General features: G+C 32.7%; 3 protein-coding genes across 5 annotated transcripts; 1 reads left to right on the top strand and 2 right to left on the bottom strand.

The window, feature by feature from the left end:
- The first annotated feature begins 279 nt into the window (after window positions 1-279).
- Otd-2 (orthodenticle-2) lies at window positions 280-17,596 on the top strand. Of its 3 annotated transcripts, none has more exons than XM_008192470.3 (8): window positions 280-550; window positions 6,107-6,144; window positions 9,548-9,711; window positions 10,792-10,943; window positions 16,305-16,465; window positions 16,515-16,623; window positions 16,678-16,893; window positions 16,946-17,596. In XM_008192470.3, the coding sequence occupies exons 2-8, from the start codon at window positions 6,119-6,121 to the stop codon at window positions 17,024-17,026; spliced, it is 909 nt and encodes a 302-aa protein (XP_008190692.1). In that variant the 5' UTR covers window positions 280-550; window positions 6,107-6,118; the 3' UTR covers window positions 17,027-17,596.
- Window positions 17,503-21,275, bottom strand: LOC660981 (KICSTOR complex protein ITFG2). Its single transcript, XM_008192475.2, has 8 exons — window positions 21,129-21,275; window positions 20,888-21,079; window positions 20,709-20,837; window positions 19,061-19,196; window positions 18,803-19,007; window positions 18,544-18,744; window positions 17,814-18,051; window positions 17,503-17,765 (listed from the first exon to the last, which is right to left on the bottom strand). Exons 1-8 carry the CDS (start codon window positions 21,273-21,275, stop codon window positions 17,571-17,573), a joined length of 1,443 nt encoding a protein of 480 aa, XP_008190697.1. The 3' UTR covers window positions 17,503-17,570.
- On the bottom strand, window positions 21,128-21,936 carry LOC661039 (uncharacterized protein). Its single transcript, XM_967228.4, has 2 exons — window positions 21,588-21,936; window positions 21,128-21,532 (listed from the first exon to the last, which is right to left on the bottom strand). The coding sequence occupies exons 1-2, from the start codon at window positions 21,847-21,849 to the stop codon at window positions 21,288-21,290; spliced, it is 507 nt and encodes a 168-aa protein (XP_972321.1). The 5' UTR covers window positions 21,850-21,936; the 3' UTR covers window positions 21,128-21,287.
- Between the last annotated feature and the right edge of the window lie 341 nt (window positions 21,937-22,277).

Here is a 22,277-nt window from a genome sequence, read left to right as displayed (position 1 = left end):
AAAGAAAATAAACGAGCTTTTTTCTTCTAAAACATTTGAAACCGGAAAATTTGTTTTAAAGTCGAGGGTGCGTTTTGAAGGATAAGGATAACCGGATGTTTGTTTCTGGCGTATCGATTAAGCTGCAGGTGATTGTTCGCCGTCGTCGTATATGTGGTGGCTTTGAGCTTATGAGCTTTGGGTCCGGAAGATCCCGATCGTAGGCCGTAGACGACGCGGTGGACGGCCGCTACGCCGTTCCTGCGGTGCATCGCGCTTTGCCACCGAGCTTCCCCGACGCGCTTGCGGGGCGTGGGGCGTGTCCTCAGCCACGAAAAGTGAGGATCAATTCTACTTATTTAATACAGCTTTCGTATTAGGAGCGTGTATATAGTTAGGAATCCACTGTAAACCGATTTGCGCTAAACTCGGGTTTTATCTACACTAAGTACCTCGGCTTAACTCCGCATTGTGTTTGACTAAGTGAACAAATAGATGGAGTGATATATATTGACTTACGTTGTGCACCGATATTCTCATCTGTTTCTTTGCACCTCTTTTTTTCCCAAAGGTGAGTTTTCACTCAAAACGTACTTCTTCGCCGGATAGAGGACACGGACGCGGACGCTTCTTCCACGAACACGAGCCCCGCTCCATGACGCGATTTGCGCTTTTAATTCCGTTTTTATTTTAATCCGATTTGATTAATGCGGATTATTTTTAGTATATTGTTTTGGTTTGTTTATACGGGTTCGCCGTCATCATTTGATGATCCACATCCTTTTTATTTTTCACCAATTAACTTCTACTTAGCATCACTCACACGCATACGGACTCATTTTTTACTCCATGAAATATCCATTCCATTACTAAGCCCATTGTCAAATAGATCATTATTTTTCCAATTTATATCTACACTTACTAAAACATTTTCTCAGTGTAATCTTATCTTATCATCGTTAATAATATACATAATTTATTTTATTTTACTGAAATTAAGGGTTGCTGGAGCCACTGTAACTAATCCCGTCGGGACACTTTTTTCTTTACTGAATAATTCAATAATAACAATGAACACATTATCATTATTGTGAAACTAAAAATTGCTACATTACACAGATAAATTATTTTGATTTGTGAAAGCATTTATTCAATGAGTACCTATTTTTTATTTAACTAGTAGTTAGTCGTTAATGTATTAGTTAATCGATTAAATTTGTCCCGTATAGTCATGTTTAAAAAAAAATTACACACCTTAATATACATTTTAGGTACATATATTTTACATAGTTTATGTCTGTCCCATTTGTGATGTATGAATAAAAGTGTTTACGATATTTATGCGACACTTTAGTTCTTACAACGTTACCTATAATTTATAATCAACCAATCAAGAAATAAATATTTGTATAAATTAAAATACACAATAGAAAAAAACACTTTTTTTGCAAATTAAAGTGTCCCAAAATTAACACAAGATTTCTATATTGCACCATTTGTATAAAAAGACAAGAGGACTAGATGATCAAAGCGTTTTCATTGTTTAGCAATATTTTAAAATAACAAAAATTCGGCAGCGACAGTTTGAATTTCTCGTAAAAAAAATTGTCGAAATCACAGATTAACTTTATCAACTATGAAGAGATTAATTTAAAAATTTAGAAAGATTTGATCTAATGGTAGTCCTAGTCACTCTGGTCGTTCTTTAAAAAGCCCTTCAACACATGAATATGATCGAATTGGAACTTCGGGAGACCATTTGTCTGCCATTCATTTCATAAACTTTAAATTTTAGACTTTATAAAAAAATGTACACCTTTTTCAAGGAAAAATTTAAGTTTTGTCTCTTAAATGTTTTTAGTTCTTCTAGATTTCTTCTTCTTATTGTTAATCTAGTCAGGGGTCAGCTAAACTTACATCATTCTCAAGTTGTCTGAATTCTCTATTCCTTCCTACACATTGTCAATCTATCATTTCAATATTTAATATAGTTCTAAAATCACCAAAATATTTTTTCTGTTGCTGAAAAGTGTGACATTAACGTCTCTCGCTCTCTAGTATAAAAAACTAGTATAAATTATTATTATTATTATTATTATTATTAAGTTTGAAAATTTGTTCTGTTATTGGATCTTCTGTTGAGCAATAAATATATTGTTTATTATTATTATTATTATTATTATTATTATTATTATTATTATTATTATTATTATTATTATTATTATTATGTTTTCTATCAGCATTACTTGTTGCGTTAATTTGCGGACATTCTTTTAAAACTTGAGCTCATTCACATTGGAAACAGGCAATAAATTGTGCATCGATTTTTAAATTATTTTTATTCACAATGATTCAAGAGAATTTAAGTGTTTAAACTCAATTTTCCTTTTACAATTATTCTACGTCACATGGTTTTGAATGGAGAAAGACTGTAGCACTTATATTTAGAAAAAACTTTAGCTTGCCATTAATAAGTCAAGAATTTAAAACGTTTTTTAATCTAGGTAGGTTATGGTTATGTATAAAATTTTTCTTGTATTTTATTACTAATTATAGGTACATAATTATAATACTATGTAAACCCAAAATTGTCTTCGCTGAATAATAATATTTATTATTAATAATGAAAAATTATAATAAAAACCGCCCGAGTGATTTACAACATTTAGACAAAATGTTAAATATTACAATAATTAAACATTTATTTAAAGAACGAAATGTAAAATGCTGCTTGTTTCCACATTTTCCATAGTCAGTTAGGGTAGATTTTACAATCGTCAGATAAACCTCGAATAAGTTATTCCTAGTGTAATTAGAATTACTATGTTTACTATTGTTACAACAATGTTTTTTTCATTTATCCCCAAGATAAAGTTATCCGACGATTGCAAAATCCACCATTAGTGAACTAAATCATATAATTTCTGTCCTAAATCCACTCATAATTTCAACTTTTTTATTGTATTCTAGTTTTAATAATTTTTTATAGAAATACTAAGCAAGTAGCTGTTTGTTTTTGTTTCTCCATACTTTGTAAAACAGAAATAGTTATAGTAATGCGTAAGTTAATATGACTGATTTAGCAATTTTGTCTTAACATTCTTTCAGTTAGCATCACAATTGTTGTAGGTTTATAAAGTTTCATTTAATCTGAAAGTAATTTGAAGGGTTAAAATAGAGAGACAACGAAAAGAAAATAGCAGAAAAAATATCAGTGGCCGCAAAATTAGCTATGTTATGCCACTGAAAAGAACGTTTATATGAAAAAAATATCATCACCAAGAACAAAAATCTTAAAGTTTTGACAAACAATTAAAACGGTCGTTAATATTACTGAAATCATTAGATGTTGATTAACTTTAATTGGCCGAATTTTGCACATTAATATAGTCAGATACCAACAAAAAAACAAGTTTCAAATGTTACACTTTTCTTGAATGAAAACATTGCGTGTTTTATTGTTTATGTGGTGAAATATTGGCGAATGTGGGCATCATCCCAACGTGACGTTGTTCCGCTTGGTCTAATGCCTGAATCGGATTAGAAAAAGAGGCAAAATTCACACATAAGACGATTAGTTAGCTGCTAGTAAATCCACGGATCCCGTAAAGAGTATTATCATTATATTATGATTATATTGGATTTAGTAGTGCCGTTTCGGAGTAGCTGTGCGGTAATTCAGTTCACCGCCGTCTTCTCCTGCGAACGCAACTTGGTGCAAATCATTCAAAGTAAAAAAAGAGTGCGGATCTCTTACGACTCGCTAATGATAGTTGTTTCGCTTGTTACACCGCAAGTGATAAAAATATTCGAGTGTTTATAGGAATATTCTCCAGTGAGTGCGTTAAAGTGATCTTCTTGCACATTCACCGGTTTCAGTTTCTAGTTTGTCTTAATCTTCCACTTCCTGACATAATAAACTACGACATAACTGACATAAATATTCGCTCCGACGGCCGTACCTTAACAAGAACAATTAATGAGTGAGTACTTTTGCATCTTTTACAACACATCAACTCGTTCGGTCTAGACTATTTCAAAAAATCACTACGGTCATTATATGGTCTTTAGAAAGACTTCCACTCGACTGGGCTTCCAAATTCAAACCACCGTGAAATTGGTGTAAACTTGCGACGTTCCCCGGATTTGCACAAATGTTCTGACACCGATAAGATCTTGAGGAGAGATTCTACCTACGCAAGCTTTTAAAATCCCAAATTGGGGTTTATCACTCCAGTTGAAAACGTATAGAGAAATTCGAACACAAAGTGTCAAGTAAATGAACTAGCTTGAAATTACGCTTAAAGTTAAATAAATAATTACGCTAAATTTATTAAAGAACACATTATTTTTCAAAATCTTAAAGGCGATTACAAAACATTTAATTACAATCATTAAATTAAATTAAATCTTAGTATCGTACATAGGTGTGTACAGGGTTTTCTTTCCATATTTTTCTGCTTTCAGAGTGTTATTATTATTTATTACCAAAGAAAAACAATTCATATAATTTTAATTATAGTTATAAATAAACTTTTACTTATTCACTCTAAAATTTGCACCATGTTTTAAAAAGTTTTGGCTCCAAATATATTAAACAAAAATGTATTTTTCTATTGAAACGTGATAAACTAACTAACTACAATGTGTTCAAAAATGATTGTTCATCAAGTCGACTATGAAATTTAAATTCAATGTGCCGCTTCGTTCAAATAACTATTGTAGTCTGAATATTGTTATTTCTATCAAATTTTTGAATTCGCTTTTTACTTACTTTTTTTAATTTTTTCGGCAAGTCTAGAGTTTGTCTTCATTTATATTTTATATTTCCGTGATTTTTGTTGTTATGTACTTTTTGTAGTTTTTAGATCCGAAGCCTTTTTGCATCATTTTGACGAATCTGTCACTTTGACAATTTAAATTAAGCGGCACATTACGTTCAAATTTCATAGGTGACTTGATGAACAACCATTTTTGAACACATTGTATTACCTCTGTGTATGTATCATTTTAATGGTTGTTTATATAAACAAATAAAGATCATCGTTATCACTAATATTATTATTATTATTACCATTTAGACAAAAAATTCACGTTTATGGAGATATTGTTAATGTAATTACCTGGCTTTTTGGGTTTTTTTCACATTGTAAAGCCTTTTGCAACTCTATAAATAAATGCTCTTGTGTTTAGGCGAAATTCTAGCATCTCTTATTGAAATTTCAGTCTTAATTGCAATGTAATAAGACCGTACTTGTGCGTATGTTCATTGAAAATTTAATAGCAGCACCCGAAGTGAACATAGCACTTGGAAAACCACACGAGTATAAAGGATTTGTGGATATTAAGTTTTGAAATAAGCACCCCAATTGCCAGCGGGTGATTTAATAACAGATCCTTCAGCTTTGGCCTTTTTATGGAGAAATATGTAACAAGCGTTCCCGAAATCTATGATGATTAGAAAATTGGTTGTTACACTGTTCAGTATAGAGCATCCTTCTTAACTTTTGTAGCGGCAACTTTGAGCTCCTTTTTGTAAAAGAATCAAGAGCAATATTACTCACAGTTGAATAAACTTCCCATACAGGACTCATTAAAAGGAATGTAAACTTCAAAACCAATATCCGTACTAATATCTGATCGACATTGCACAAAACACAAAATAAAGACCGTCTCATTCTTGTACGTTTCACTGCGTTCGCTGCTCTCCCTCTAATTCAACTTACAGATGTTTAAAAACGTTTTTGTAAAATCAAGTGAGCGTTATGAAGTTTCTGTGTAAACATCAAGTGTGCTTTGACTCATTGCTCGATAAAGTGGAAGTGCAAAAAGAGGAGGAATGCAACACGGCTTTGCCACAATATCGACAGGAAGATGGTATTTACGTCGATTAGGCACTTTGTTCATAAGTAAATTAAGTCGGATTTTGTAGTTATCGTAAGCCTACAGGTATATTTATTGCATCCATGAAGCTCCAATCAAAGTTTCTTCTGATTCAGAACTTTGGACTTTGTGATCACCACAAAAAAATCTTAGTCGCTATAAAATAAAAAAAATCGCTGAAGACAATAATTTTTGAACAACCCTCGTATCATGCGGACAAAACTGATTATGGTTTTTGTTTCAGGGACCAAAGTAGATGTGGTCAAACAGCCTCACTGCTGGGTAAGTTTCAATTATTGATGTTTGTTTACAATAGTTTCACAGACGACTAGATGAGAATCATTTAAGAACATACTGTATAGTTAAATGTCACACTTCAGCAGCGGCACGCGGTGTAAATTTCCCACTGTAAAACAATAAACATAAAGTCGTGTGCTCCTCTAATAGAGTTGTCTAGTTGTGGGGTTGATTGAAGGGACAAACCCCTCTTCACAGCCACTTCAGCTCTTATCTGGGTTTGCACTCGGGCTCTCGATGGCCATCACGGCTACACTGCTACTGGAGTCTTGAGATAACAACCGTAAAAGGCTGTTTGTCTGACCCCAATTCACGCAACGCATTTTTACACAGGGATTTTATTAATTTAACGACCGACATGTCCCCGGAATAAATAAGACATTCGAAAATTGATATAAAGTTTATGGTCCGGTGCAGGCATTATCAGATAACTCTCCCCTATCTAAACAATCACAGAGCAAAGAGGATTTGCATTTTTGTCTATCGATAAATTGCAGTTGGTGGAGGTACTCGTCGTCATAGTTGCAAAAGATGATTCCAAAACGTTTTGAGAGCTCCGATCATGTATTTACGGCCAAATTGAGCCAAAGGTGAACACGTGCACGCTTTTATTCTTCTAATGATCACCGGTGGATTAAATGGAGTGATCCTTATTGAAAAATGAGGCGCTTAAGCAAAGCGGTTACCTATTGCAAGGATCATTATTTTGGTAACAAATTAAGGGCACATTTGAGCGCTTGTGGTGCACGATGCCATTTTCATTCATTAAAAAAAGCAAATCTCATTTGATTTTTTTTAAACAATTTTCAAAAAATTGAAAATTTCAGTACCTATTTATAGGATATCTACTTATTAATAAACTTTATTAATAAAGTGGTAATATATTTTTAATTAAAATTTGCTAATAAAAATAATAACACTACTTATAAAGCGCTATACCTCCTAGGTACAATGTGTTCAAAAATGGTTGTTCATCAGGTCGACTATGGAATTAAATGTGCCGCTCCCTTCACATGACTTGTAGTTTCATCTCTGTCAAATCTTGAATTAGCTTTCTACACACTTTTTTGCATTTATCGACAAAGTTTTTTCACGTATATAGAGTTTGTCTTGATTTGTTTTTATATTTAAATGATTTTTCTTGTTGTGTTCTTTCGTTTTTAGAGATTCGAAGCCTTTTTGCATTATTTTGACAAATCAGCCACTTAGACAGCATTCACAATTTAAGTTAAGCGGCACATTACGTTCAAAATTGACTTGATGAACAATCATTTTTGAACACATTGTATTTAACACCCACTTGCTAAGCTAAACATTTGATATAGTAGAACATAGAGTAAAAACATTTTTTGACCCAATTAAAATCCATATTTCAAAAAAATATAGTATAGTATTACATTAGAACCTAAAATTTACATACTATGCCTTTTAGGCGATAGTATAAAATACTGACGTACTACAACTGCTGAAGATTTTTTTAAGAGTAATTTCTAGTTTCTAGAAGTTTAGAAAATAAAAATCGGTAAGAAAATTGATTAGTAATATTACTTTTTTTATCTTTATAACTTTTGTTGTCCTGTCCGTTATCAAAAACATAAAATGTCGTTCTTATTACTTACGTTGTAAAACAAGCCAAGAATTTTCAATTTCCACTGACTAATTTTAATATTGTTAAAGTCTTTAATAATTAAAACTTGTCTGAATAAATTCTTTTGAGCTATTTTCCCACACAAGATTTTTTGTCCCATCCGTCATGTCTAAACAAAAATAAATTAATCAGAAGTCTTCCGTTTTCAACCAAAGTTTCAACGGTTCCACATTTTACGTTAAAAATAGTTGTTGAAATTAGTGCCTTTAATTAAGAGAACTTTATACCAATTGTTCAACGAGAAAAATGTGAGGTATTTTTAGTGTCCCGTCCGTCATCGATTTGTATTTCACTTTCCTGCTCGTATTTCAAATTTGAAATTTCTAGTTTGATTATTTATAAATAATCTTGAGTAATACTTACTGTTTTCACATAGTGTTTATAATTTTTACCTAACATTTAGTATTTTTTTATCCAGCAATTATTATTTTCACCTAAAGTTTACTATAAGTGTACTTAGTCTTTAATGAAATATCTTAGCGTTCAATATTTCCCCCTATTTATGGTAAAAAATAAAATAAGGAGAACTCCCTTATTAAAAAAAAACCTGGCCACAGATTATTGAAATTTTTTGTGTTCTGCGCTTATTTCGAACAAGTGAGGCGTCGTTGAAAGGCTGAGGCTCGTTTAAAACCCAAATAACCCGCTTAGCATCCCCCAAATATCAGAAAAATCACTAAACAGAACTTGTCAATCCCCGATAAGATATAAATGAGGCTTAAGAATCTAAAAAGTTGTCATCAAAAATTCGGGTGTTCGATTACAACTCCCAACACGATGGACTTTATTGTCCTTGATACAAGCGTCAGGTTTCTTTGACACCTTGACCCAAGAAGAGGCGTTAGCGACGACATAATCCGAAAATACAAAAGGAACGTCATGCCTTGCCAGATTAAAACAGATTAAAATACATTTTAAACAACTAGGTACGTCTAGGGAGCGCAATGTTTTCTCGTGAGGGCCTGGTGAGAATTTCAAAATTATACCCTGCACAAAACACTTGAACTTAAGTGGTTTAACGTATGGACGCTAAATTATGCAGCCACGCAAAAAGGCGAATTGCTTATCTGGCGGCTTTCTTTTTTTGAGTTGACGATTAATTAAGGAATAAATTGAACGGCATCCAAGTAATTGACGTCCACTCTTTGGGCGCAATCTGGCTAATGGTCCATCATTAACGTTATCAAGAGTGATCATGTCATGCCTAACTCGATTGCCACCCTCTGTTTACCCCTAATAAGGCACAGGGGGTGGATTCCGACATCAAAAACTCCAGGCTAGATTTAAATCGCATAAAACGACAGCGGCTCTAATTGGCATAAGGGCGTAATAGATATTACCCCATTCACCTGAAAACACCGCTCAAAGCTGCATCTTGTGTCGTCTTGACTCCTTTGTACGGTCTAATGACAATTACGGGAACATCGCTCGTGAATGAAACCCAATTTTTTGAGTTAATCGCCCAGAAGAGTATTTGAAGCGTTGTATTGACCAACGAGACAAACATTTAAGAAAGTTTTTGTAAGATGTTTGTATGATGCCGACTTAAGCCGCAGATAATAACAGTATTTTCTACATTAGTGACCAATTCTTGCGTTCTGGGATTTTCTGGCACCATGCTGTCTGCGAACTGTTGAATCCTTTTCTTTTGTTACGAAGAAAATGACACTCTTTCGCTCCAAACTTGCTTACTTTTAAAAAAATATAACGAGTTAAATAACATTTTCATTCATCTTGCAGATGCAACCCCGACAGCGAATTATTTCCGGGTTTTGGAAGCACTTGCGGCGGAAGTTCCTCAAGTATGGCCTATTTAAAGTCGGCCCCTTATCCCGTGCCAGGCTTAGGTTTACATGGACTCCCAGTAGACTCCCTCCACTCGTCCATGGCTGGATATCCAGCAGGTAATTTAATTAGAAACAGGGAACCACATATTTTTGTCCGATTTAGTTTTTATAAAAAAGTCTTTACAAATTTTTTTAAAGAATCATATGCATAAGTTTCTATGTTAAAAAAATATTATTCAAAAAAGTAATTTCCTAAATAAAATATATAAATTCAAAAAAACGTAATTTGGGGCTAGCAACAATTTTTGAAAATTGAAAGAACATGAAAATAATTAAACTACTGCATTAAATTTAAAAAAAACTGTAAAATTTTTTTTGAAAAATTTTTTTTTATAATTTATAAACGATTCAAGGTTAGTGCTTTCAGATACAGTGTTTGATGATAAAATGCCACTGAGTACTTCTGTATATGGTGGAGAAGGTTTATGATATAGTTTTTCATGAAAATGCCTACGCTTTGTAAATGATTAAATTTGCTGTTGTAGAGATATAATTGTTAATGGTATATTGAATTGAAAAAGTGCGTAACAGCCAACTGAAACGTATTATATTTGTTGGTATTTGTTTAATTCTGCGGTATCGAGTGGATGTAAACAATAAAATATTAGCAACGTAAAATGTGTATATTTATGTAGGTGGACAAACAAAACAAAGAGCTCCGATATAAAACAAAATAATTTTATTTGCGATTATTCGCAAATAAATATGATAAATCCTTAAAATCCGTTTGAATGGTTATATGATATTTGGTATCCGAAAATATCTGCATTTTATGAGTGGAATATGTTATTTTAGGTAAATTATTTAAATTTATTGCAACCAAATCAGCACCAAAGTGCCCATTTATTTAAAACATGCAAACCGACCTCTATTATAATTTTGCTTTTGTTAAATTCCCCATTCGATCATTTTCATTATTTTGTGTTATCGCGTTAATCATATACAGTATTTCGCGCACACCGCAGATCCATATTTTAAAATGGTTTTTGGCAAATCTGACACGGCGCAGTTTTGTGATGATGAATATAAAAATGCTCTTCGATTGTCTACAAAGACTGGCTGTTTTATATCTTTTTGAGCCATTTTAATAAGTGCGAAGGATTAGAGGTGGTAATCCTGATTCATGTGTTTGCGCAGGTAATCAACGAAAACAGCGTCGGGAGAGAACGACCTTCACCAGGGCTCAACTTGACGTCCTGGAGGCCCTCTTCGGAAAGACGCGATATCCTGACATTTTTATGAGAGAAGAGGTCGCACTCAAAATTAATCTGCCGGAATCCAGAGTTCAGGTAATTTAGTTTTTTGCTCGCGCTGTATAGAAGATACAAACGAAAACATTTCGGAAAGCTAAAATTTATATCAAGGGATCTATTTTATTGCAGACTTCGCAGAAAACACATTAACTTTGTTCGAATTCACAACAGTAATAATACTATAATACAAAACGGCATAGGTGGTAATTTATACCTACCTACTTGAATAATTTAGTAGGCAATAAGTAATCATTATTTCAAACATTATTATTCAGTTATTAAGAAACAGCCAATTGTGATTAATTCGTTTTTAAATTCAAACTACAACAATGATAAAACGGCGCCGCCTTCGAATAAATTTAATTTTTTTCCTTAGTAAGTTTTTATGTATGTTTGTTTTGTCTCTACAAACGAAAATGTAGTGTAGGCATATAAAATCCACATAAATTTTCCAGTACGTTCGTTATACCTAAAAAACGTATAAAAATCATAGTCTTTATTTAAACTAATATATTTAAAATTGTATGGTAAAATTAGCAACATTGTCATTGTTAAAATTTAGGTGGAGGCGAATCGAGAAACCGTATCAAAAAATAATTTACAAAAAAAAAGTTAAAATAAACTTAAAGAATAATTAGTAACGTGATGTTTTCTGTTTTACGATAATTTATTAACCATGTAGTTAATAGTTACTGTGTTTTTTGAGATAAATGAAAAATATTCGCTTTCTGTCCAAATAAAACAATCTTTGTTTCAACTCGACCCTACTGCAAAATTTTAAGAAAAAATATTCCAATATTTCATGCAGAAAAAAGTACTGAAAATTGACATTGTTGAGAAGAGTACAAATTAAATCAAATTATTTCAGAACCAAACAAAATCTGCTATTAAAATTCAGTTGGAAAGTTCGACGTTTTTCCAGTTGAAAGCGATAGAAAAAAAATTTACAAATTTTAATCACACTAGCGATTTTTTGAATCACGACAAATCTCCGAAGAAAACTGAGTTAACTCAATAAGATAAAAAAAATTGCGTCCATTTTTCAAGTGATTTGTAACAAAATTATTGAAATAATTCAGTGAATGAGAAACGTGTAAAAATGCTCGAAAACGGCAAAATAATTTTATTTTCAGCCAAATTTAGTGATATTTCAGTCCAGTTTAACAAAATTTAATAAAAAACTAGCTTTGTTTTACTCGGAAAAAAACTTCTTAAATTCTTTATATGGCCAAATAGAAAAGATAAAATTTAAAACATTTCGCTTGGATTGTGAAAAAGTAGATCATAAATTCTGTTAACAGAATGAATTTCTACTCAAAATTAAATTTTGATTGTAATTAAATCCTATGTACCTAAACCTGTCGTTTTAAGAATATTTTATTGAAATAAATTAAAACCAACCGGAAAAAATGTGTTCTCAAAAACTAAAATTCTTTATTAGCTGCAAACAAGTTATTTAGTTTTTGTAACAAATAAATTGTTTTAAATTAACTTTTTAGAATTAGTTCAATTTTACGTCAGAATTTTTCTTCAACTAGAAAATAAACTCTTTATCGGAAAACGTAATTATGCAATTACTAAATTACTAAATTGCAAATACTAAAATCAAAGCCACAGTTTTATTTTCATAAGATGTGCATTCCCAGGTTACTTGTAAATATTGTTTTTTTACCAACTAATTTCCCATAATTATTTTTAGAGAATTATAACAAAATGTAAAACAAAAACACTAAAACGAAAAAAAAATTCAACCAAATACGTATGGTTTGGTTAAAGACATAATTTGTGATGGTAAAACATTTAGAAAAAATAACAATAGCACCAAATACAAATTTACATTTAAAAAAGACCTCAAAAAAAATTTTAAGGCCTTAAAAATTGTGGTTGAAAAAGTTTCCTAAGCTCCAGTCTTTATTTACGAATGTTAGACACCACATAATTCTATAAAAGCTCCCAAACACACTAAAACTTTTCTAACGCTAACACGTGTTTCGCCAACTAAGTTGACATCATCAAGACTACGTCAAAATGGAAATTTTTTTAGTTAGTTTGCTGCTTCATATTTTATCCATATCAGGTCCAACAGAACTACCCACTATTAACTTTTTACGGAAAAAGTCGAAAAAAAAACAATTGGCTAATGTGAAAATGCAAATGGTAAATAGTGTGACTTGTTTTTACTTCTAGTAAAAAAAAATATCTACCGAAAAATCATAATGTTTAATACTGAATAGTTACACCTATTTAAACAAAACCCCAATACATCCAGTTACAGTGTTGCAAATTATCGTAAAATAAAACGGTCTAAATTTTGTTGCCAATCAGTCAATCTTGATCACCTTGTGCGTATTTTCAATTTGTAATTTTTTTATAATAGTTAAATAAAACTTTGATACTTATAAAAAAAAATGAGGTTAACCGCACCCCAAATTTTTCATTTTTTCATAATTTCCTAAAATTTCCCCTGATTTTTTCTAATGATTTCTCGCGATTTCCCCAATTTTGTATAAATCTGGAGGCTCCACCGTACAAGTTCAACACAAAGAGCCTATTATAGAAATTGGCGACACAACCATAATTTACGTATCCTTCACTCCTTTCAAGACTAATAGCACACTAATAAATTACCGGTTAGTGATACGGCTTGCCCTAAAAAGCCCCCGCCGGCTTTAGGCAACCAAAACGGTGTAGGTATTGCACAACAAATTACTGTAATTGAGGAGGTATAAATGACAAATGGCGCACAGAGGATTGTCATCCATAAAGAAACAAACACACGGGAGAGCAATTTGTCGCCTCGGGTCCAAACTGGGGTTCCCTTCCTAAAGGAACAATAGCCGTGGGCGAGGCGTGCTTGTGCATTACACTCTGTAGCTAATAAGTTAACGACTGGCTCTCACCATTCATTCTCAAATGGATCGCTTTCTAATGTGCTCCTTAGTGATTTATTATGACTTGGCATTGTGCATTTCGTTGTGCCCCTGCGTTTGCGATTGTCATGTCGGTTAACGATTTTATTGTTGGCACACGTTCAAGATCACTTTCGGTAACCGGCACCCAAAAGCGACTTCACTTTCGGTAAGCGGGCTCATTACTATGTGTATTATTTTAACAGTATGTGCGACATTGCGACGATTGAATTATTGTCAACAGATCGAGCAGAGAAACCTTTATCTGCATTGAACAGAAATTCTGTTCTCGTTTGCAGTAATTGTGAGGATTCCTTTTGTTACAATGTGACACGAAGTTTATCGATTTCCAGATATAAAGCACAAGCTTTGGTATCGCGTTCAGTTGCATTTCCTTACACAATACTGCGCTTTCAAGTACATGCTAAATTGGAGCGAAAAGGCAACAATATTTGTTTCTGGGTTTCCGGCTTACAGATTCTTTGCAAAATAATGACATTTGCGCATACAAAAGCCTTTGAAAGGATTACCTACTAAAAGTTCATTTCTAGTTTCTAACACAATTTTTCAGCTGTAAATACAAAACTACGAAATAATAAAAACTCAACTTTTTCACTTCGTATTATTTTTTCTTTCATTTTTCTCTTTCGCTATATATTTCAACCAGTCACAAAACTGATGCTTCATAATTTTTTCTTTTTCATTATTAGCAAACAAAACAGACAAGACCGTTTTAAGTTCTTACGTCTCGATGCAGTTAAAAGTTAAATGTAGAACCAAAAACGTACTAATTTCCAATAATTTACTATTTTTTTATCGCACTTTCCGTACCGAACTGACCAAAAAATTCCTAACTTATAGTCCTTACCAAATTTTCATTCAGCTATGTTTCAACGTTTGCTTACTTTTACCCCCGTTTCTGTTTACAATAAATAAAATGCGTATTTTAAATCGCTTCCTTTAAACATTTTTAGCAAAGAAGTTTTTTTAAGTCAGCAGACAAACTGCATTCTTTTAAAATATTAATAAAGAAATGTATTATATTCTTTTTTTACCTTCCTCTTTTCATCCTCATTTTCTTTTCTTCTTTTGTTTTTATTTTTTTTATCACATTTAATCTTTTTTATTTATTTAAGCATAATTATAATTATTTTATTTTCTCGTATTTTCTTTTGGCACAGTAAAACCTCTCAACAACGGACACCGATTAGGAATCTTCAATTGTCCGTTATAGAGAGGTGTCCACTAATGAGAGAAGGAAATTTTAATATACCTAGGTTTTCTTACGTTCTTACAAAAATATCCCTTATTTGGATGTGTCCATTAAGGGAGGTTTCACTGTATTGAGTTAAGATGGAGTAACTTAGGCTAAACTTCGCTCATAATAGAAACTATTAATTATTATTATTATTATTATTATTACTTATTATTATAAAATCGTCGAAAATAATGTTATTTTTACTCATTAATTATAAAGATATTCTATTGATAAATGTTAATAAACTGAATACCTAAACTGATTAAACTTTTTTCTGTCTTAGGTCTTAGCACATTGTTTCACCAGAAATGCGATTATTTTAAAAAAATTTGTTCAAAATAAGCAGAATAATCAAATTAACATTATTATTTTTGCCTTTTTCAGGCGTTTTTGTCTCAAAAATCAGCCGAAAGTTTAGCCTGTTGACTAAAAAATCAACAAAGTGAATCGAAAATGTAATAATTTCATCGTTTTTGCGCTATATTATTACATTTTTCATTAAAAAATGCAATTATTCAGAAAATTTTCTTCAAAAATTAATCAAAGAATCACCGAATCAAATCGGAAATGATGTTATTTTTGCTTGTTTCAATCGCTACATAGGTTTTTAAGCTAAAAACTCACAAAACCAAAACCAAAAAATCGCCAAAGTGGGTCAAAAATATTCTTAGTTTTGCTTTTTAGGGTCATGAACACTTTTCAGTCATATCATTATCAAGTCAGCAGACGTCAGACAACTGATTCTTTTACAACATTCCCTTAAAAAATACAGAAAAATCGTTGAATTGCATAGAAAATAGAATAATTTTGGACTTTGTAAATATGCATTTGAAATAAAAACTCAGTTTTTCACAATGCTTTGTTAAACCGAAAAAAAATTTAGTAAATTAGATTAAAAATTACACTTTCTTCTCAGCTTCACCAAATAATATTTGCTCGGACCTACTCTTTTCAATCTTCATACCGATGTAATTTTTTATGTTTATTATTTATTTCCTTATAAGATAAGGATTTTTATCCAATTTCAGGGACGCGTAAATAAAATAAAATTGTATCAAGTCGACTAGTTTCGTTCAATACTGAACATTATCAGAACTACAAGTTTAAAATCTGTTAACGAATTTCGAAAATAAAAAAATAGACAAAAGCTTTGGCACTTGTGTTACAAAGTATTATTTTGGAATGAATTTTGCGTTTATGTATTAAGTAGATAACAATGTTTAAATTCAGGTGTGGTTCAAAAATCGCCGGGCAAAGTGCCGCCAGCAGCAAAAGCAGCACAACCAGCAACAAAGCGTGGAAAAAAGCTCGAAACTTAAAAACAAAAGTGCTCCCATTTTAACAAAAACATCACCAACACCAGTTTCGATAAACAACAACACGAGTACGAGGTAAATTGGCAAAATAATTCCCGTTCCGTCCCCTCATCAATATTTTCAGTTCTTCAGCGAGCTCACCGAGCGTCACTGCAGCGCCCCACCTTAGAGACAGCCCCAACTACATCAAGCCGCAACTACACGTATCTACAGGGAGTACGAGCTCACCAACGGTATATAAACCAGCGATTCCCAACAAACACAGCTTAATAATTTAACAATTCCAGATTGCGTCAGCAACTTACACAAATTCGGCAAATTCGAGCATTTGGTCGCCAGCCTCGATAGATAGCTTTACTTTGGAGCAACACAGGTCCTGGTGTTCGTCCTCACAGCCGGTGCTAAGCACCACTAACTCGACCACAAACTGTTATAACAATTACCCTTATTACTCCAATATGGATTATCTGAGTTCGTCGACAATGAGCCACTCGCAGTTCGGGGTAGTTTAGCTAATTGCAAGCGGTTCTGGTAATTTCAGTGAGATTGTTTCAGGAGAACGGCTTAGAAACCAGTTGGGGGAAATCCCGGGACGAGTCCTCCTGGTTCTACAACTCCGGATGGGAGCGGAAATGAAAAGAAACAGCCGGGGGAAGCAAAGAGAATTGCAATTTTTAGTCAAATCTTTCATGTAACTAACTAACTGCTTCGATTCATCACTATATCAATCAAAATTGCAATAGGAGATATTTTTGTAAGTTTGGTTCAGCCAACGTGCAATAACTTGGGGTTTCATATCATTAGTTGTGTATATACCTACTAGATGGAACATTCTGTACAGTGTTAGTATAGTTGTACGAGTAGTTGTATAGTTTTGACCAATACAATAAATTTTACGAATTTATCATACTTATAAAGAAATGCTCTGATATTTACTAGTCAAATAATTGTGCCAAATGGGCAGTTGGAATGTACTTCATCGAATATCATTTGATAATTTTTATATAATTCCATGTACATATCCCTAGATTAGTTCGAAATATCTGTCTCATGTTCAGTGATCGTTAGAAGTTAATTTAAGGGCCTAAATTAAGCGAACGAAAACTCATAGATTAATGTTTTCTGTAAAAAGTTTATTTCTATTCAAATACATATTTGTATACTTCCAATAAAATAACAATTATGATTTCTTCACGTTGTACAACAGGCGATGTATCAGTTGACTCTTCTTTTTCCTGTCCAAATTTTCAACCACGTCCTGTGCCTCTTCCGGAGTCGTCCCGTCCTTCATGTACAACTCACGCAATAAGTCGAGCCGAGGCTCGTATTTTTTGCACTTGAGTTCTTTGAGCGGTATGTCGTAATAAACAATTACCTAAGTACGAAAATGCAGAACAAAATTCCTACTCTCATTCAATCATACGGTATTCTTGAAGGTGATGTAGACTAGACAAGTGACGGGCTCATCATTGATTGTCAGGCTGTAGTGTCCACAGTGGAACGCTTGAACTGGCTCGTCCAGATGAAATCTCACACAGTTTTTCTCCTGATCAAGGATATAAGTCTGGCCGTCCCAAGAACACACAACTATGTCGTCCATGCCGTTGCCAGTGACGTCCAGTTTACACAACGCAAAGATTTGATGGTCGACGGCAATGGCCCTTTAATGCATTTTACATCAGGGGAAAAAATCCGAATTTATTTAATTACATCGGTTCGGTTTCTCGCTTTTTGCTTCAAGAAATATTAATTTTGTCCCATTGTTTCGCCAAAAATGCAATTTTGAACAAATATCTTCGAAATTTCCAGGAATTTGGCTCCGGAGCTCGGAATTTTAATTTTGTCACAGTTTCACCGAAATTCACTAAACAAAAATTTTTCACATCCGCGACGCAAAAACAATAATTTTGTTCCGCAGTTTCGCCGAAATTTTTAATTTTGTCGGTAATTTTGGGTTTTTGGCGCCAATCGAGTCCGCAAAACTTTTTACATACTGTAAACCGTATCATAATTATTAAATATTCGTCTATGAATAGTAATCCAAGCTTTTTGTAAAATATATATCAAGCCCGAATTTCTCATATTTTACGTAAAAACGATTATCAGTTAGGTAGAGAACGGGGTATTAGCAAACAAATCTACTGGAAACTCACCAAAGTATGACTTCGTCTTGAACCAGCATAATCGTCCCATCTAACGTGGCAACAGCATAGGGGCATTTTTTCGCGTCTTCGCTCTGACTTTCCAAATGTCCCGACTGGAAATCACCCAAAATTTCAGTTGATATGTTTTGATTCCTCATTCGTGAAATCCCTAGGAACTGGTAGTCAATGGCAGAGCCGGGCATCGTATCACTGGGATTATTAATTATAATTTAATACAAAAAAACTCAAAATTTTTTTTTTAACTAACCTGCTTGAACCACTTAATTCTAGATTTTCCTGAGCTTGTCCGCTATCGTCAGGCTGGCAACGAATTCGCATAAAAGTTCCTCCAGGTTGAGCAATTAGAAGAGAGGGTTTTCCGTCGCTAGTGTGATGGAGTGTGATTGAACCGATTTGGTTTGCACATTCCCACTTGTTTAAAGCTATTAGCTTGCCAAAATATTGTAAATTTTCTAAAAAGTGCAAGAAATAATGATAATCAAAACGCAAGGTTCGGTGTTCTTACCAGGATTGTGGGCTGTGGTGGTTTCAGACGGTTTATGAGGCTCATTAACCCATCTATAAGAACGGACAACTCTGTCAGTAAGGCCCAAAATCATTTCGATCATTCCATCGTTGTCGATGTCGCCCAGGACAATATTCTTTAAAAGTAACAAGAAATGATCGGGTTAATTTATTTTAATGATAATAATGAATTTATTTACGGTACAAATAAGCTTTTACATGAATTAAATAAGACAAGTAAAGCATGTTTTACAAAAAAAAGAAATAAGAAAAAGCAAATTTCAAAAAATTATTGAAAAAATCACGAAAAACAAATGAGGAACATAAAAAATAATTAGTTATATAATTTGGCAAAGCAAACATTGTTAGGTGTATGGGAACCTTAAAAGCTACAAAATTTTGCAGCTCATACTAAAGATTAAATTAAGAGCAATTTGTGCAAAAAACTGTTATCAAGAATAATAATGCAAAGAGATGCAAAATAAAATTTCTAGAGTATTTAATGTCTATACGAATTTATTTATGCATAAAAATATTGCTCTCGATGGTCTCTTAATGTCACTCGAATTGATTACCAAAAAAAAAACTTTCTAAACTTTTTCGTGTTCCTAAACGTTTATTTTATTACGTGATCTGTCAGCACTGGCCACATTTGTTCATTGTAACATTTTAAATTTTAATAAAAAATTATCTTGTCCAGAAGCTTAAAAATCGCCTCGAACTTTGCCGCAAACATTTGAGTAACTGAAGACGAAAATATTCGACAAGAAATACAAAACATACCTCAAGAAACACTAACAAAGTGAACTGAATGTTGGAAGAAGAAGACTAAAAATTGATCAATTTAGAAACACAAAAATATTCACCATTCAACAGACATTCATTTATTTTCAAAAATACATGTCCCCTTTCGTTATACTTTTTTTTGTTCGTTTTAAATGAAAAATCTACTTTTGTACCTTCCTGCATTATCGCCGAATAAATGTAAATAAAACTTAAGAAACAAATGAAGCGAGTAAAGTAATTAACTAATTAATCATCTGAGACTTAAAAGTGCAAAAAATTATGCTATGAAGATTAGGAGAATTTTTTTAAATTTAGCTAAAAATATTGTAGTTTAAAAAATGATCTCATAGAAGAAGAAGTCTAAGAAACGATCAATTTGTAAACACAAAAATTGCCACCATTTAATAAACATTATTTTCAAATATATTTGCTTTTGTCGTTATCTCTTTTTTTGTTCAATCAAATGATAATCTTACTTTTGTACCACTCTGTTTTATTAGTGAATACGTAATAAAAGCATAAATAAAGTTTCTCAAACAAATAAAACGAGTGAAGTAATTAAATTAATCATCTGAGGAATAGGATTGCAGGTAAAAATTTTTAAATTCAGTGGAAAATGATGCACTTTAATAATAATAATAATCAGTTCAAGTAAAACAAAAAACAACGAAATGTTTTCAGTTTTAATAAACTTATTCCATAATTCTGCCGCGCAGGTATACTATTATTTATTTCAAATTTATAATAATTTTTTTAATGTTAGAAAAGTTTAATCGTAAGTTTTCCCAACTTGTTGAGACTTAAAATGTCAATTAGAAATAATCTCTCAAATTTTATTGTATTTATAATTTTTTTCACTGTACCTTGGCGTTTGCAGGTATCCTCTGAATATGCACACAGACCAATTGCGGTTTTTCATCTTTGTCTCCCTGACTCCTGTTTGACTCAGTGCTATATTCTAACACCTCTCCTGATTGTACTTGTCCATCAACCTAAATAAAAAATAATTATTTTTTGTAACTTTAATATTAGCTGAACTAGCCTGGCTTATATCTTCATCAGCTTTTTCCACTTCTTCACTAAGACTTATACCATCATCAGGAACTTCGTAAATGTAACACCAACCATCAGCTGTTACGATAACCAAACTGTTCTTCTGTTTGTTAAAAATGTCGCCAACAGCCACACAACTAACAAATGTAAGATCGGTTATTTTTTTAATCTTTTCTTTTCCCTATAAAGAAAATTATTAATACAAAAATGTGACCATGAATGAGACAAACCTTAAAAATCGCGACTTCACCTTTGTTATTTCCTATAATTAGTTCATTACACCCATCATTGTCTATATCCCCTAAAGTAACAGCGTTTCTAGCAACATTGCCCATAAATTGAAACTCTAAACGATTAACTAGTGAAATAGCACGCATTTTGTCTTAAAACTATAACAACGACTTGGAAGAGAGGTTCAGGGGTACACGGGAGGCAGGCAAGAAGGACTGTATAAATTGCCACCTTGACGGTGGCCATACAATACACGAAGCTTTTGCTGTAACTAAGCCAAGAGAGACCGGACCAAAGTTATTCGAGTCCATGGAATGACCAGTATGGTCACCTTCCACCCAACAGTGTCCTTCAGGAATTCGAACAACTGTTGATTTGTAACTAAGAGTGGCCACTACATCACCTGGAAAACCAAATTTCTGTGCCAAAAGAAACCAAGTCATGGTGTAAATAAAAACCTTGAATTCCCACTACTCGCTTTATGATCTTCTGTGTCGGATCTTTGGGAGAGATAAGCGATATTATGTCCCCCCTTTTTATGTCGTACGATTTCACAGACCACCTGTTCAGAAAAACATAATCTGTTGTGCTTTGGTGAGGGTTCAGAGCTGGTTGCATGGAAATTCCATCCACACGAGCTACATAACCGACAGTATCAAGGATTGTAACACCGATGGGCACTCCGATAATTATATTTTTGATAAGGGTGGTTATTTTCATTGAAATTATCTAATCACAAAACAACACTATAACCCCACATTTTACGTAACCGCCCGCCAATACGTGACGTTTCAAGCGTTACGAAATCGGCGAAGTGAGAACTTTGGGAAACAAAAAACGACAAAAAAATCCAATGTATTTAGTTAAATAAATTATTCCCAATTTACAGTCACAGTAATTCAAATAGTTTAATTAATTTAGGGCCGGTTTATAAAAACTTTGTTAAAATTAATTCGTTGTTAAAAGTTAACAGCGCGGATGGACCAATCACATTGCTTCAATTTGGTCACGTGATTGTTAATCACGCATTTAATTACAAATTAAATTAATGACCAGTTAAAACACACCTTGTATTAAAAATACATAATACTGACGTCTCATATTTAGAGTTCTCGCCTTTTTGCAACAAATTATAACTATATAATAAT

This window comes from Tribolium castaneum, chromosome 1 (genome assembly GCF_031307605.1).
Source record: "Tribolium castaneum strain GA2 chromosome 1, icTriCast1.1, whole genome shotgun sequence".
NCBI classification, from domain to species: Eukaryota; Metazoa; Arthropoda; class Insecta; order Coleoptera; family Tenebrionidae; genus Tribolium; species Tribolium castaneum.
Note: the sequence above shows the minus strand (reverse complement) of the source record. Positions and strands in the feature narration are given on the sequence as shown.